Consider the following 15,274-nt stretch of genomic DNA (forward strand, 5'->3'; position numbering starts at 1 on the left):
GCAGAGCATGCCCAAGCCCAGGCCACACACTGGGTCTACTGGTTGGTGATGTCGCCTCTGTGGGTGCGTGACGGCGAGGGGGCTGACGACAGGGGGTGTGAACATGGGAGAACGCACTGACAGATCTGAAGTGGAAGGGGTAAGAGCGACAACGTAACCTCTGAATTCCCATGTAGAGCTAATGAGATCGGGGAGTGTCTAAACTGGTCACGGTGTCACTACATGTCCGCCCACCTTCCAGGATCTCAGTTGGATGGTACAGATCCAGCGGTGTGCTGATAAAAGTTTAACAGCTGGTTGTCTGGGGAAAGATAGCCCTGATTTGTCGTGTTTGCCGATTTCTGTGGTGTAAATACTTCCCAGTATGGCCAATTTCAAGCTACCAATGTGGTATCATGGAAGACGGAGTTGGAAAGAGAGGCAGTAGCGTGCCCTTACATGGTATTTCCACCACACAGATACGGTGAATGTAAACAACCTCAAGAATATAGATAATAGGGACTTCCCTGGCAGTCCAGTGGTTAGGACTCCGCGCTTCTGCTGCAGGGGGCATGGGTTTAATTCCTGGTCGGGGAACTAAGATCCCACACGCCAAGAGGCATGGCCAAAAAAAAAAAAAAAAAAGTCTAGATGATAGAAAATGTAGACAAATAATTAGGAAGGGATGAGCTTTGAGTATTTATTACCCTTGCTCTTAATTTGACTGTAAATTGATAAAATTAATTTATGATGGCTATGTTTTATTCATTCATTTATTTATTTAAGATGGCTATGACTGAAAGCTTGGAGGGCAATTTTATTATTTTTTAAAATATTTATTTATTTATTTATTTATTTATTTGGCTGTGCTGGGTCTTAGTTGCAGCACGCAGGATCTTCGTTGTGGCATGCGGGATCTTTAGTTGTGGCACGCAGGATCTAGTTCTCTGACCAGGGACTGAACCCAGGCCCCCTGCATTGGGAGTGCAGAGTCTTAACCACTGGACCACCAGGGAAGTCCTATGGCTATGTTTTAATAACTGGCTTGCAGTATTTGTGAAAATTTAATACTTGGTGCTCAAGAGCTGGTACGACGAGCCAGCCTCAGCCCACTGTCCGCTGTCTGTCCTCTGGGGCCTGAGGCCCGAGGGGTGATGGGAGCAAACCTGGGACTTTAATTTAATCCCCACCCTTCCCATACCTTCAGGGAGAAGCCAGTTGTTTTGACCAAGCTCTTCCCCCACTTGCCCACTTCCCTGAGGAATACCTTGCAAAGGCTTGGCGGCCCGCTGTAAGAAGTTCTGCTCATTGAACAAGCGCCCATCCTTGGCATCCTAGTGGAGGAGGAGAGGGGAAAAGGCTGTCACACTGGAATGTCTTAGGCAAGGGCTCCAAGGTCATCACTGGCCATGGATTACCCCAGGGTAATGCCAGCAATAACCCAGGTTCCCCAAGTCCTGCACATCAGAACCAAATTCCCTAGGGTGCTCCATGTGAACACATATCAGAGACTTTGAGTCACTGCCCAGGTTCCTTTTCTTTTACAATAGGATCTACAAGTTTTCCCTAGACACACGCCCTTCAGCTAAAAACTACATTTCCCAGTCTCCCTTGCAGTGAGGCATGCCCAAATGACCAAGTTCTGGCCAATGGGGATGTGAGCAGAAGAGAACCCAAGGCCCCGAGGGAGACGCGCCCCACCCAAGGTCCCACTGTTCCTTGCAGGCCAAGGCCGTGCTCTCTGGCTTGCCCAGCCCACAGAGGGGCTCGGAGGTCAATGGTGCATTTGCTAGCGCCCCAGGCCCTCCCCTCAGTGCTGCCCCCCCGGGGGCCACTCACTAGTTTCAGTGAGAATCGTTGTTTCTGGGGACTTGACTCGCAGGCAAAGGCGGAGCTGGGCTCAGCTGTGGACGGACAAAATGCGCAAGGTTACCATCTAGAGGGCAGGTGAGGGCCATTGTCCTCAGAGTAACGCGCAGCAGCTGCGGTTAACGGGGGTCCCACAGGGTCAAGTGCATTCTCCACTTTCATGACCTGCTCCTTCCTATTTTCCAACAGCTTCTTTCTTTGTCTCTCTGTTAATACACAACTGTGCACAAAGGGTAATTAACCCTGAGACTGCTCTCCTCGGAAAGGCCTGCGCGCAAGGCTGAACCTCGGCTGGTGTCTGCGAATCAGCTGGGAAGGTTCTAGGATTCCTAACCAATAAAAGGGGCTCCCGGTGCCCAAACTGTTATGCTGAACACCTGCTTTCCTTCTGAGAGTAGAATTTTGGTACCTGCCAGGCAGAGGGTGCCTGTGTGACCAGCATCCAATAAAAACCCTAGGCACTGAGTCTCTAATGGGCGTCCCTCTAACGAGCATTTCATGTGTGATGTCACACCTTGTTACGCATCCCGTGTGACTCCAAGGGGAGGGGGACTCTGGAAGCTGGCGCTGGTTCCCCTGGACTTACCCCATGTGCCTTATCCCTTTGCTGTGCTGTGTCCTGCTGCTGTAATAAATTATGACATGAGTATGACTATAGGCTGAGGCCTGTGGGTCTCCCCAGTGAATCACTGAACCCGGGGGTGGTCCTGAGGCCCCTGACTCAGCAGCTGTATGCATTTGTCTGCATATATGGGTGTGTGGCTGAACCACACTGACTCCATCTTGTCAGGGTCATCTTAGGCCCACTGTCCTACCCCCTCCCCTTTCTGCGTGACAGAGCTCTAGCCTACTCATGAGGAATGCACCCAAGCCAGATAAGTTCCTGATTAACTTTAAGCCTTCCTCTGAAAACTGGAAGAATGACTTTTGCTGACGCAGATGGTTCACGGTCCACGAGGAATAATGGTTATGAGACCCCCCAGGGGGAGGAAAAACCCGGTTCCTGTTGGCGCAGATGTGCTTCTCCCTTAGAAGTCAGATTCTATCTTTAGCTTTGGCCCCTTTAAATCCCCCTGTACCCCTTCTGGCAGCACACAGTGCAGTTGCAAATGCTTCCAGATTGCTGTCCGCCAGATCCTACCCTTATGTAAGGTACCCACAATAAACTTCGTAACTGTACTTTATGGGGCTGTCCACTTCGTTTTCTTCGATCTCAAAGTTCCTTCTCAGCTCAGGGGATACTATTCAATATCCCCGTCTTTGAACAATGCCTAAGTACTGTGTGATGGACGCAGATCCCCTTGGAGGAGGACCTGTTCCCCTAGCCCCACGCAACCTGGGGAGGCCACTGCAGCAGCCTTCAGCCCCTCAGGGATGCCCTCAGCTGCAAGTCCCAGGGCGACCCATATCCAAAGGCTGATGGAGGGGGATATAAAGGCCCAGCCGTGTTGGCCTAACTCAGAACCACACTGAAGGACCACTTCTGCTCCAGAGCCCCCACGGGGCCAGCCGAGGCGCTCCCTGGGCTGCACGGCTCTGTTTCTCCCCCCGCCCCACCACTCCCTCCCCCTCCCCTCTGCAGGTGCTGATCCCTGGGGCACTTCCTCATGAACACCCTGCATGCTTGCCCCATTCTGCTTAATCACAAACCCTGCGAAGTCCACTGCCCCGTGCTAAGTGTGGGCTTTACACACATTGTTTCCTCTAATGCTCAGGACAGCCCTAGGAAGGTCTAATACAATGTTATTGTTATTACTATTACGGTGGCTGTCGTTGTTAGCTCCATTTTTTTTTTTTTAAGAGAGAAATGGAAAATTTTATTTGAGCCAAATTTGAGGATTATAACCTGGGAAAAGCATCTCAGAAAGCTCTGAGAACTGTTCCCTGTTAACTCCACTTGACGGACGAGATGAGAAAGCTGAAGCTTAGTGAGGCCAAGTGACACGGGAGGCTTTGTGCCACGTAGATCTGGGCTCAAGCCCAGCCACTCCATCAACTCCGTGACTTGGTGTGAGGTGCTAAACCTCTCTGGGCCTCCGCTCCCTGTCAGTAAAGTAGGACTAATGAAGCCCACCCCTGAGACTGGATGCAAGGATTCAGAGGGGTCGGTAGGAGTAACAATAGTACCAGCTGAGCAGGAATCACAGCCAGCTTCACCCGTTTTTGTTTTTGGCCATGCTGCGTGGCTTGTGGGATCTTAGTTCCCTGACCAGTGACTGAACCTGGGCCCTTAGCAGTGAAAGCGCGGAGTGCTAACCACTGGACCACCAGGGAACTCCCCAGCTTCACCCTTTGTATGAGCTGCTCAGTGACGCCCCCACCACAGCCCAGCATCACACTGGGTGCCCCGGGAGCGCTCAGTGTGTGGCAGCTTTTAAAATATAATCAGCCGAGGGCCCACAGCTGGTAAGTGGCAGACCGGCACTGGCCTAGGTCTAGCTCACTCCCAGGAGCTCATGAACCGAACCATCGCCATCCATCCCAGCCGGCTCTCTGCGTCCTCCTTCCTTGTCTCTCTTCTTTCCCACCTTTCCTAACCATCCAGGTTGGTGTTGTCTGAGACACTGAGCTAAGGGGCAGGGAGGTGACAAAGTTACCTAGAAGCCACCCTTGCCTTCAAGAAGCTCCAGCTGGAGCCGGGCAGGAACCAGGGCTTACAAATTTAAGGCCAAAGGTGACCTGAGCCCAGCCTAAAGGAGGGAAATGTGGACAGATCATGGATCCTGGGGGAGAGAGGCGTCCTTCCCACCTGTGGGGAGGGGGTTTGGGGGGATCTTTGAGGGGCATGCAGGAAATGGCCGGGGCACCTCAGGCATAAAAACAGTACCTGCCTCACAGAGTTACCTCAAGGTCCGAGGAAAAGCACCAAAGAACCACATGCCTGACACTCAGAAGCAGGCAGAACAGCTGGCAATTTAAATATGCTTTTCCTGCACCGCTCTGCAGATTATGAAGGGCTTTCCCCCCCCACTCTTCTCACTGGCCCTCCCACCGGCTGCTGGGGAGTCAGCTGGGCAATTCCCATTACAGAGAGGAATCTACAGAGGAGGAAGGGCAGTGGGCTTGGCCGAGGGCCTCAGCAGAGCCGGGCTGTAAACGTGGCTCCAGACCCTGCGACCTGGGAGAACCCTGCTTGATGCAAACCTGATACGTCGTGTATGGAAAGTCCCTACGTGTGACAAATGCAGACAGGGGTGTGGCAGGCAGGCAGGTGGGAGCCTCTGATGGCCAAGAGACAGGCGACATTGAACTTGGAGCAACAATGCTGTGCTGGGATCCATCATAACCAGAACAACAACAGGAAGCGTTTATACGGTGCTTTTGCTATTTTCCTGCTCATCGTTCTACTCATTTAACTCTCTCAACGACAACCCCGTGAGGTCGGTGCTATTACACTCTCCATTTTGCAGGTGAGGAAACTGAGGCGCAAGGTCATGACATCCCTCGAGGAAGATCGGACGAGCTGCCGAGTTGCCGGCAGAGGCGGAAGGCTAACTCAACTGGTCTGCCTGTGCTTTCCCGCCCCCCAAACCTGGCTGGGGACCCCGGGCACCCCATGCCCCACCGTCAGCAACACCGGGCTCCTGACGCTTCCCGCGCGCGTTTCCAGCCTCCGAGTCTTTGCCTGTGCCGTGCCTCTGTCTGGCCTGCCCTTCTCTGGCCCAACCTTTGTTGTGGGCACAGCTGAAAGGCGCTTAATAAAAGAACAGTGATTCCACCTGACAGTTACCAGCTGACAGGGTCCCTCCATCTTTGGAGGGCACGTCTGGGACGGCCTGACTCAGTGGTTCTCAACCGTGGGCGGTTCTGCCCCGCAGTGGGCATCTGGCCATTTCTGGAGACAGTTTTGGGCGTCACGACTGGGAGAGGGGACGGGTAAAAGTCGAGGATGCTGCCAAACACCCTACTGTGCACAGGACGGCCCCCACAATGAACGCCAAGGGCGCCGGGGCTGAGAGTTAACTGTGTACTTAAAACAAGCCCTGAAGGACCCCTGGGGGACCCCTCGAAAAGGGAGGCAACCATTCTCCCAGAGCAGCTGAAACCGAGGACCAGGGAGAGGCTCAGGGCTGCCGCTGGGAGAAATACGTCGTGTTAAGGGGCTGCAGGTGGAGAGAACCAATGGCAGGTCTTTGTAGGTGTGATTAAATTAAGGGTCCTGTGCTGTGGGGACTGTCTTGGATGATCCAGGGGGCCCTAATGTAATCCTACAAAGGTCCTTATAAAGAGGGAGGCAGAGGGAGATTTGACCACAGAAGAGAAGGCGATGTGATGGTGGAAGCAGAGCCTGGGGTGACGTGCTTTGAGGATGGAGGAAGGGGCCACAAGCCGAGGGATGCAGGCGGCCTCTGGGAGCTGAACAAGCAAGGAAACGGATTTGCCTCTGGAGCCTCTTGGAAGGACTAGCCCTACCCATCTCTCTCTTTTTTTTAAATTTTATTTTTTTGACCGCACCGCGCGGCGTGCGGGATCTTAGTTCCCTGACCAGGGATCGAACCCGTGTCCCCTGCAGTGGAAGTGTGGAGTCTGAACCACTGGACCACCAGGGAAGTCCCTTTGCCCATATCTTAACTTTAGCCCCGTGAGACTGATTTCAGTCTTGTGACCTCCACAACTAGAAGAGAATAAATGTGTGCTGCCTTCAGCTATTAAGTTTGTGGTGATTTGTGACGGCGGCCACAGGCAACGAATACAAGCCCCGAACCTCCGTCCACAGCGGGGCAGGCCCGGACTTGAATCCCAGTTGCTTCTCAGAAACAACTCTCCACGCACACTGCAGCTGCAGGGATTTACATGGTTGCCTCGGTGACAGGTCTCCCAAACTGGGCCAGGGAGACCAGGGAGGATGACGTTATAATTCAGTGTTTCACAGAGTAAGAGAGAGTGCCAACTCACAGGGCTGTTATGGGAATCACGTGAGTTAACAGACATAAAGAACTTAGCCGGGGGTGGAGGGAGGCCCAGAGTGGGCTGGAAGTGTCAGCTGCTATAATAAAAATCACCATTCTGGTTGCTGCTGTTTTACTCTCACTGTTTTCAACTACATCTTCCCGACTGGTGCAAACTGGCAGAAGCCAAAGGCAACCCGTCCTGGGGTAACGCCGCCCTGAGGCACATCCACATGCAGCCCCCTCCCCACTGTGCCCGAGCCAGCACCCGGGCCTCGCACCGGGCAGGTATCTGCGGGAGAATGAATGATGCTGGCAGGCTGGGAAGGGGTCTGATCAAACAACCCGAGACACAAAAGGTGAAGACACACGGCCCAGAGCATTTCCTTCCAACCTTGCACTGTGGGTTTCTGATGTGAGGACACGGCTGGTTTTTTTCCTTCAGATGCCTCCTGCCCTGTTTGCCTTTCTTCTGCCTCTTCCTTCCCGGCCCTCTGGGCCTCTCCCTATCCTTCTCTCTCCCCAGCCTTTCTTGTTGTTGGTTCTGCCCCTCTATCCTTTCTCTTCCTCTCATTCCTTCTCACCCCGATTCCCTCCTCCTCCCTCTCTTGTGGTGTAATGGTTACGAATTACACCTAGGTTCAAATCCCAGCTCTGTCACTTTGAGGCTGTGTGACCTTGGGCGAGTGGCTTCCCCTCTCTGTGCTCCAGCTGTAAGATGAAGTAACATGAGTGCCTCCCTCCTAGCGTGGCTGGGAGCATTAAATGGGCCCCGGAACAGCGCCTGGCATGGAGTGAGTGCTCCCTAGTGTCCCTTTATGCTCTCCTCTCTCCCTCCCTCGCCCTCTGTCCCTCCATGACTAATGCTACCTACCTCCGCCTGAGAAGATCCCTTTACCGTTTTCCAAGCTCATTGCCTCTGTCCCTTCTCACCATTTGGGACCAACAGCCCCAGGAGGTGGGCAGGACACCATCTCTCACTTTTCCAACAGGGACATCAAGGCAGAGCTGCTCGCCCAGGCTCACTCAGTGTGCCAGAGCCAAGTCACGACTCCACCTGGGTCTGTTTCTTTTCTTTTTTTTTGGCCTTACCGCACAGCACGTGCGATCTTACCTCCTTGACCAGGGATCGAACTCAGGTCCTCTGCAGTGGAAGCGCAGAGTCCTAACCACTGGACCACCAGGGAAGTCCCCACCTGGGTCTGTCTCAAATGTGGTTGCCCTGCCCTTCTGCCCGGGCTCTAACGCAGGATGGCCAACCTGAGGCTCGAAATTGCCTGCACCCGTGTCTGGCCGGCCGGTGCTTCCAAATCAGAGATTTCCTCTCAAAATCCCGATCTCTGGCTTTTCCTGCAAGCTTGGAAGCTCTCTGGAGCCACATCTCTGTCTAGTCATTAACACCCCTGGGCTTCATTTTCCTTATCTAGAAAATGGGGATAATGACCTTGCTGACGTCATGAGGCTGTCGTGAGAATTAAACGGGTTAAGAAGTATAAAGCAAACATATGTCCACGTGAAAACCTGTACGTGCACGATGACAGCAGCATTATTCATCATGGCCCAAAGTGGACACAGTCCAAACATCCACCAACTGATAAACGGATCAACCAGATGTGATGTATACACACCCTGGAATCTTATTCGGCCATAAAACAGAAGGAAGTTCTGACAAAGGTGACAACATGGTTGGACCTTGAAAACATCGTGCTGAGGGGAAGAAGCCAGACACAAAAGGCCAGAGAGAGTATCACTCCATTTATCTGAAATGTCCAGAACAGGCAAATCCATAGAGACATAAAGTAGATTAGTGGTTGCCAGGGGCTGGGGGGAGAGGGATGAGAGTAACTGGTAAAGGTACAGGGTTTCCTTTTGGGGTGACAGAAATACTCTGGAACTAGATGGTGGTGACGGTTGCGCACCATCGTGAGTCTACTAAAACCCACTGAACTGTAGACTTTAAAATGGTGAATCTTATGTTATATGAATTTTATCTCAATTTTAAATAATGCAAAAAACCTCATAAAACCACATAAAGTGCTTAGAACAAGGCCTGGCCTGGAGTAAGCACTCAGTTAATGCTAGTTTGATTAATATTAACATTTCCATTGCAGTTATTTCTTCCTTCATTGTAACAAGTTGTCTTGCTGCATTTTTTGTTTAACTATTGTTTTGTTTAACTTTTAAGCCCAGCCCTGCTTCTTCCCGTCCCACTGATAAGAAAGCCTGGAGCTCCCTCTTTTGGTGACGGCAGAGATTCAAACCACATGAGGCCCTGGCCCAGGCAGAACCCTCACCCCAGCCCCACCCCTTAACCACAGTAAAAACGGGGGCCAGGTGCTCTTCCTTGTTCTCGCAGAGCTTCTCCCCCCACCAGAGATCTCAATCACGCAAGCAGTAAACCTTTCATATCCTCATCGGTCTCAACATTCAAACCAAATTTGGAGGAAGGGTCCATCCTATCTCTGCAGGACAGATAGAACAGTCATCACTGTCCTTATCTTCCGGCCACACTGGGCCTGCACTCCCACGTGACAACAGTAGGTGGCAGTGGAGAAGAGTGTCCTCTTTATCCAGGGCACATGTGCTCTGGTCGGCCACAGTCCCCACCACTCCCAATCGCCTGACTCCCAGCCTCCTGCACTCATCTACTCTACCTTCCCAGCCGCTGTAGGTGCATAGGCTTGTAGTCCCAGCTCTAAGAGAAAGCTGCCTCGAGGCAGGTCTGCAGCTGGGATATGGCTCCATCTCCATTCTCAGAAAGTGGTTCCCTCCCCTTTGCCTTGGCTCCAAGATGGCCTGACCCAGCCCAGCCCAGCCCAGCACCTGCCCACCTGTGGACAGAGTGTACCTTCATAGAGAATGCCCTGGCCATCCCTGCTCTGGAGGCATCTCAGCTTCCAGTGCCGCCCACTCTTGTCTATCAGCACCGTCCCCACTGGCAGAGCCTTGAGCGAGGTGGTCATCCGGCTCCGCTTCAGCGTCTGAGGGCTCTGCCTGGTTGTCTGAGGGCTGCTCTGGGAGGCTGGGGATCTGCTCCAGCACCCTGCGGGAGGATGGTCAGAAGAAAGAGAAGGTGGCATCCGGGAGAGAAAAGCTGGGTGGGTAATCAGACGGTGCTCATAATACTGTTCATTTATTCATTTGTCCATTCAGCAAAAGCTTCCCGGGACCTTTCACGGATCCTGTGTGCTGAAGCTGGGGACCCGGACGTGAGTCGGATCTGGACCCTTCCCTGGGAGCCTCTAATTTGGTGGGGGAGACTGACCTGGACACAGCTGGTCAGAACTGAGCCTGAGACAGGGCAGTACAGAGGAATATGAGAAAGAGATTGACTGTGCCTGCGAAAGTCAGGGGAGGCTTCGTGGAGGAGGGGACATTTGAGTTGGGTCCTACTGGACGAGCAGAAGTTTGCTAGGGAGGAAAAAAAAACCATTCCAGACATTCAACCCAAAACATCCTAAAACAGGACCTGGCTTTGTGCTGAGCATGAAGAGGGACCAGACATTTGTTAGACTGAGGCCCTGCCCTTGAGGGGCTCCTAGACTGGCAAGACAATGTGGGCGGTGTGGTGAGATAGCGACACAGGAAAAGATATTCCCTGCTTCAGTCCTCCCACCCGCCACCCACCCAAGGCACAGATGGGAAGAGGCCGTGGGGCCCAGAGAATAACAAGGGAGAAAGAGGAGACACCGAAGGGCTGTGACCTCAGATCCAAAGACCTGGTGGGAAGGAGACGGGCACATGGTCCTCACGCTTCCCTGCTCACTGGCTGGCACAGGGCACACACAAATGAGTCCACGAGGGACCCTCAGTCCAGCAAGTGAGGCAGAAAGGGACACGGAGCCTGGAGGAGACATGAACTCAAGTGAGGACATCACTGGCACTGTGGGAGCCCAGACAAAGAGAGGCTCTGGAGGGAGACGAGGTGGACTTGATCCAGCCTATGGCATTCAGGAAAGGCTTCCTAGAGATCTGACCCTGAGTGCTGGAAAGAAGAGAGGCCCCTGGGCTGAAGGAACAGACTTAGCCAAGACCAGAAGCTGAAAACCCTAGAAAGTATTTCCAAAAGTGAGTTTTCTGTGTACAGGGTTGTGGTGAGAGCTAAAGGAGGAACCAGACCACAGTCTCAGAGGTCAGGCTGAAGAGCCCAGACAGTGGGGCGATGGGGACGGTAGGGAGCTGTGAGCAGGGAGGGGTGAGGTCACCTCTGGCCATGCAGAGATGGGCTGGAGGGGGAGCCTGCGGCTGGAAGGTGGGGGAGGATCCTGGGAGGAGGGTCCAAGCAGGCGTACGTGATGCCTGAGCACAGGCATGACGCCTCAAACATTGTCAGATGACCCTCCTTTTCCCCATATTGAGCGTAACTCTCACCTCTGGGTTTCTCACAGGTACTCAAGGTAACTTCAGATTCAGAACTGTCACCTTCTGAGAGAAGGGATGATGGGGGAGAGGAAGCACAGCTGAGCCATTTCACTTTCTTGGGAGATATTTCAGAACTGGTGTTCATCCTTCTCCTTGAGCCTAGCGAAAGGAAGACCGAATGCAGACTGGAGTTACAGAAGTCCTTTCCAGGAACCATTAAACCAGAAACCCTGAGGTCATATTCAACACTCTCTTCCCTTTGACCCTCACAGCCAAGTTTTACTAAATAATCTAAGCAAACTTTCCTTTGTTTTAGTCAGTCTTTCCTAAGAGAGGCTTAGCCTCTCTTTTATATCCTGAAGCACTTTATCACAGTGTGGTCTCCTTTAGGTAATTTCTTCAGATCTGTCTTCCAGTTCACTGTCCTCCTTCAGCTGTGTCTAGTCTGCAGTTTAAACCATCCAATGAGTTTCTGATTGCCATGATGATATTTATTTTTATCATCAAAGATTTTATTTGGTTCTTTTAAAATCTGCCTAATCAATTCTAACTAGCTTTTGTTCCTTCACTGTACCTTCAATTACTTCTTTTATTTCCCTAAACATAATAAATCTGCTTTGTACATATTCTCATCTGTTAATTCCAAGGTCTCTGGTCATTGCAGGTCTGATTCTCTAGTTTGTGTTTCTCCCGGCAGTGGCTTGTTTCCTGGTATCCTTGTTAATTGGTTGGGAGCTGATGGGCCTGTTGGAAGTCTAAGTTCTGTCTTTAAAGGATGTTCCACAGGAAAAGATTTGCCTCTGCTGGGGCGGGGGGCACCCACATCTCATCACTTTATACTAACTTTTCTGCTTGGATTTTTGGGGGGGCCACACAGATCAGTATGAATTCTGGCCCCAAACTGGTAAGGATGTGAGTTCTTGGTTAGGAATTCTCAGAGAGGACATTTTTCACTCACAATCAAGGCTGAGACAGACAAATGTCTCCACATATTTTCTCTGTGGAGCAATTTTTTTTTACCACTGAAAAGTCCCAGATTTTAGAGGAGGTTTCCAATCTCACCCCTGTGCTGCTCAGGCCCTATGCTTTGTCTCCTGTACCCCATTAAGACCCAGGCTCAAGGCCACCAATGACCAGCACACAGCCCAGGACCAATACCACCTATAGCATTTGCTCAGCCCTGTGGGTCTGTGTTTTCTTTCTTTTTAATTAATTAATTAATTAATTAATTATTTTTTTTGCCTGCATTGGGTCTTAGTTGTGGTAAGCAGGATCTTTCGTTGCAGCGCGCAGCCTCTTTGTTGCAGCGCGTGGGCTTCTCTCTAGCTGTGGCGCGTGGGCTCCAGAGCAAGCAGGCTCTCTAGCTGTGGCGTAAGGGCTCCAGAGCACATGGGCTCTGTAGTTGGGGCGCATGGGCTTAGCTGCCCCGTGGCATGTGGGATCTTAGTTCCCTGACCAGGGATCGAACCAGCATCCCCTGCATTGCAAGACGGATTGTTAACCACTAGACCACAAGGGAAGTCCCTGTGTTTTCTTATTGTTGCTCACTTCCATGTAACTACCTTACTTTCCTACCATTCAGCCCTATGAATATAAAGATATTCTTTATATTTTATCCAGCATTTTGTGGTGTGCTGAGCCATAAGGGACTTTTCCTTATCATCTAGTCTGCCGTATTACTAAAACCAGAAGTCTTCTTTCAGTTGACACTACCTCAGCCAGCATACTTGGTCTCTGGACTCCTGGAATGGCCTCCTAACTGGTTTCCATGCCTCCAATCTACTTTCCGCACGTAGCATTCAGAGAGGTCTCTTCAAAATGCAAATCATACTGTGTCTCCCATTTGGCGGAAATTCTTCCACGGCTCCTCACCACATCAGTGATTACTAAACTCCTTACCCATGGTCTACAAGGCCCCACGTGTCTGCCCCCAGTACAGCTGTCCTTCTTTACTTCTCCAACAGGTATGGCTCTTTCCCATACCATGCCTCGATGCCTGGAATTCCTGTTCCAACCCCCTCACCTTGCCCCCAGTCTTCACTTGGCTAACTCTTATCATCCCTAGATCTCGGCTCAAACATTACCCACCTAGGGAGGCCTTCCCTGACCCTCCCAGAAACACATCTCCCTTATGTGTGTTCTGTGGTCCATCCATTGCCCTTCTGTTATCATGCACTCAACTAACAATTGTTTATTCAATGTCTGTTTGCCTTACCAGCCACCAAAATCTCTGAGAGACCAGAAACCAGGTCCATCTCACCTGTTACTACATCCCTGGAGACAAACACAGCACCTAAGTACACAATAGGCAGTCCAGGTATGTTTGTTGCCTGATGACTGGGTGAATGAACAATGAATGAGGCCCAAGGCTGGCATTAGGGAAGGCTGGGGTTAAGGACTCAGGCTCTGATGGATGGACCTAGAGATTATCATGCTAAATAAAGTAAGTCAGACAGAGAAAAACAAATATCATATGATATCAGACATGTGGAATCTAAAAAAAAATGATACAGTACTTCCCTGGTGGCGCAGCGGTTAAGAATCCACCTGCCAATGCAGGGGACACGGGTTTGAGCCCTGGTCCGGGAAGATCCCACCTGCCACAGAGCAACTAAGCCTGTGTGCCACAACTACTGAGCCTGCGCTCTAGAGCCCGTGAGCCACAACTACTGAGCCGTGTGCCACAACTACTGAAGCCTGTGCGCCTAGAGCCCGAGCTCCACAAGACAAGCCAATGAGAAGCCCCCACACCACAGGAAGAGTAGCCCCCGCTCGCCGCAACTAGAGAAAGCCCGCGCGCAGCAACGAAGACCCAATGCAGCCAAAAATAAATAAATAAATTTATATAAAAAAATGATACAAATGAACTTATTTACAAAACAGAAACAGACTCACAGTCTTCAAAAACAAACTTATGGTTACCAAAGGGGAAATGTGTGGGGGAGGGATAAATTAGGAGTTTGGGATTAACATACACACACTACTGTATATAAAATAGATAATCAACAAGGACCTACTGTACAGCACAGGGAACGCTATTCAATATTCTGTAATAACCAAATGGGAAAAGAATCTGAAAAAGAATGGATATATATATGTATAACTGAATTACTTTGCTGTACACCTGAAACTAACACAACATTGTAAATCAACTATACTCCAATATAAAATGAAAATGGGAACCGAAACCATACACTAAGGATGAGGAGAAAGACAGGAGGAGCCTGGGTCCCTTATGGCATCATGGGGAGCCTGGGTCCCTTATGGCATCATGGGGACACCATCCCTACACTGAACTGTCCCCTCCAGACTTTTTGTTGGAAAGAAAAACAAACCCATTCATTTGTTTAAACTCTTGAAGTAGTGTTTTCTGTTACTTGCAGCCAAACACAATCCCAAATGATAAAACGAATGTTGCTGAACTTTCTGCCACGTATGCCAACTTCCTTCTGTGGCCTTCAGATAAGCAAATCCACTTCAATTTACCAATGTAGGATCTGTGCTTGGGCTTTCCATTGGCCGGGACCTACTGCTGATATTTCATTCATTCAGTCAACCAATCAATAAGATTTCTCAGCACCCAACTCTGTGTCAGGCACAGTCCTGGATGCTGTGCAAACAACAGGTTACAAACCACAATCAACAGAGCTTACAAACCACGATAAACTCCTATCCTTACAGAGCTTAAAGATGAGGAGCAATATAAATGAGTAGGGCTTCCCTGGTGGCGTAGCGGTTAAGAATCTGCCTTCCAATGCAGGGGACACGGGTTCGAGCCCTGATCCGGGAAGATCCCACATGCCGCGGAGCAACTAAGCCCCTGTGCCACAACTACTGAGACTGTGCTCTAGAGCCCATGCTCTGCAACAAGAGAAGCCACGGCAATGAGAAGCCTGCTCATGGCAACGAAGAGTAGCCCCTGCTTGCCTCAACCAGAGAAAAGCCCGCGTGCAGCAGCGAAGACCCAACACAGCCAAAAATAAAATAAAATAAATAAATTTATTTAAAATATAAATGAGTAAAATAATACATTTAATACAGTTGATACTTACAAGTACCGAAAGGCAAGATAAAGCAGGGGCAGGGGACAGGGGCTGTCACATGTAGGAGGATGCAATTTAATTAGAGGTGTCAGGGAAGGCCTCTCTGAGCAGGCAACAATTGCATAAAGACCT

General features: G+C 50.8%; 1 protein-coding gene across 4 annotated transcripts in view; it reads right to left on the minus strand.

Moving 5' to 3' along the window:
* Positions 1 to 15,274, minus strand: part of VRK3 (VRK serine/threonine kinase 3) — a 41,980-nt gene that overhangs the window by 18,756 nt on the left and 7,950 nt on the right. For all 4 annotated transcript variants that reach the window (XM_061172386.1, XM_061172387.1, XM_061172385.1 and 1 more), the window contains 4 exons: positions 11,109 to 11,258; positions 9,586 to 9,780; positions 1,819 to 1,883; positions 1,247 to 1,313 (listed from right to left, as the gene is read on the minus strand). In XM_061172386.1, the coding sequence (XP_061028369.1) occupies positions 1,247 to 1,313; positions 1,819 to 1,883; positions 9,586 to 9,780; positions 11,109 to 11,258 (477 nt within the window). The remainder of the gene's footprint in view (positions 1 to 1,246; positions 1,314 to 1,818; positions 1,884 to 9,585; positions 9,781 to 11,108; positions 11,259 to 15,274) is intronic.

The sequence above is a fragment of the Eubalaena glacialis genome, chromosome 18 (genome assembly GCF_028564815.1).
Source record: "Eubalaena glacialis isolate mEubGla1 chromosome 18, mEubGla1.1.hap2.+ XY, whole genome shotgun sequence".
In the NCBI taxonomy this organism is placed as follows: Eukaryota; Metazoa; Chordata; class Mammalia; order Artiodactyla; family Balaenidae; genus Eubalaena; species Eubalaena glacialis.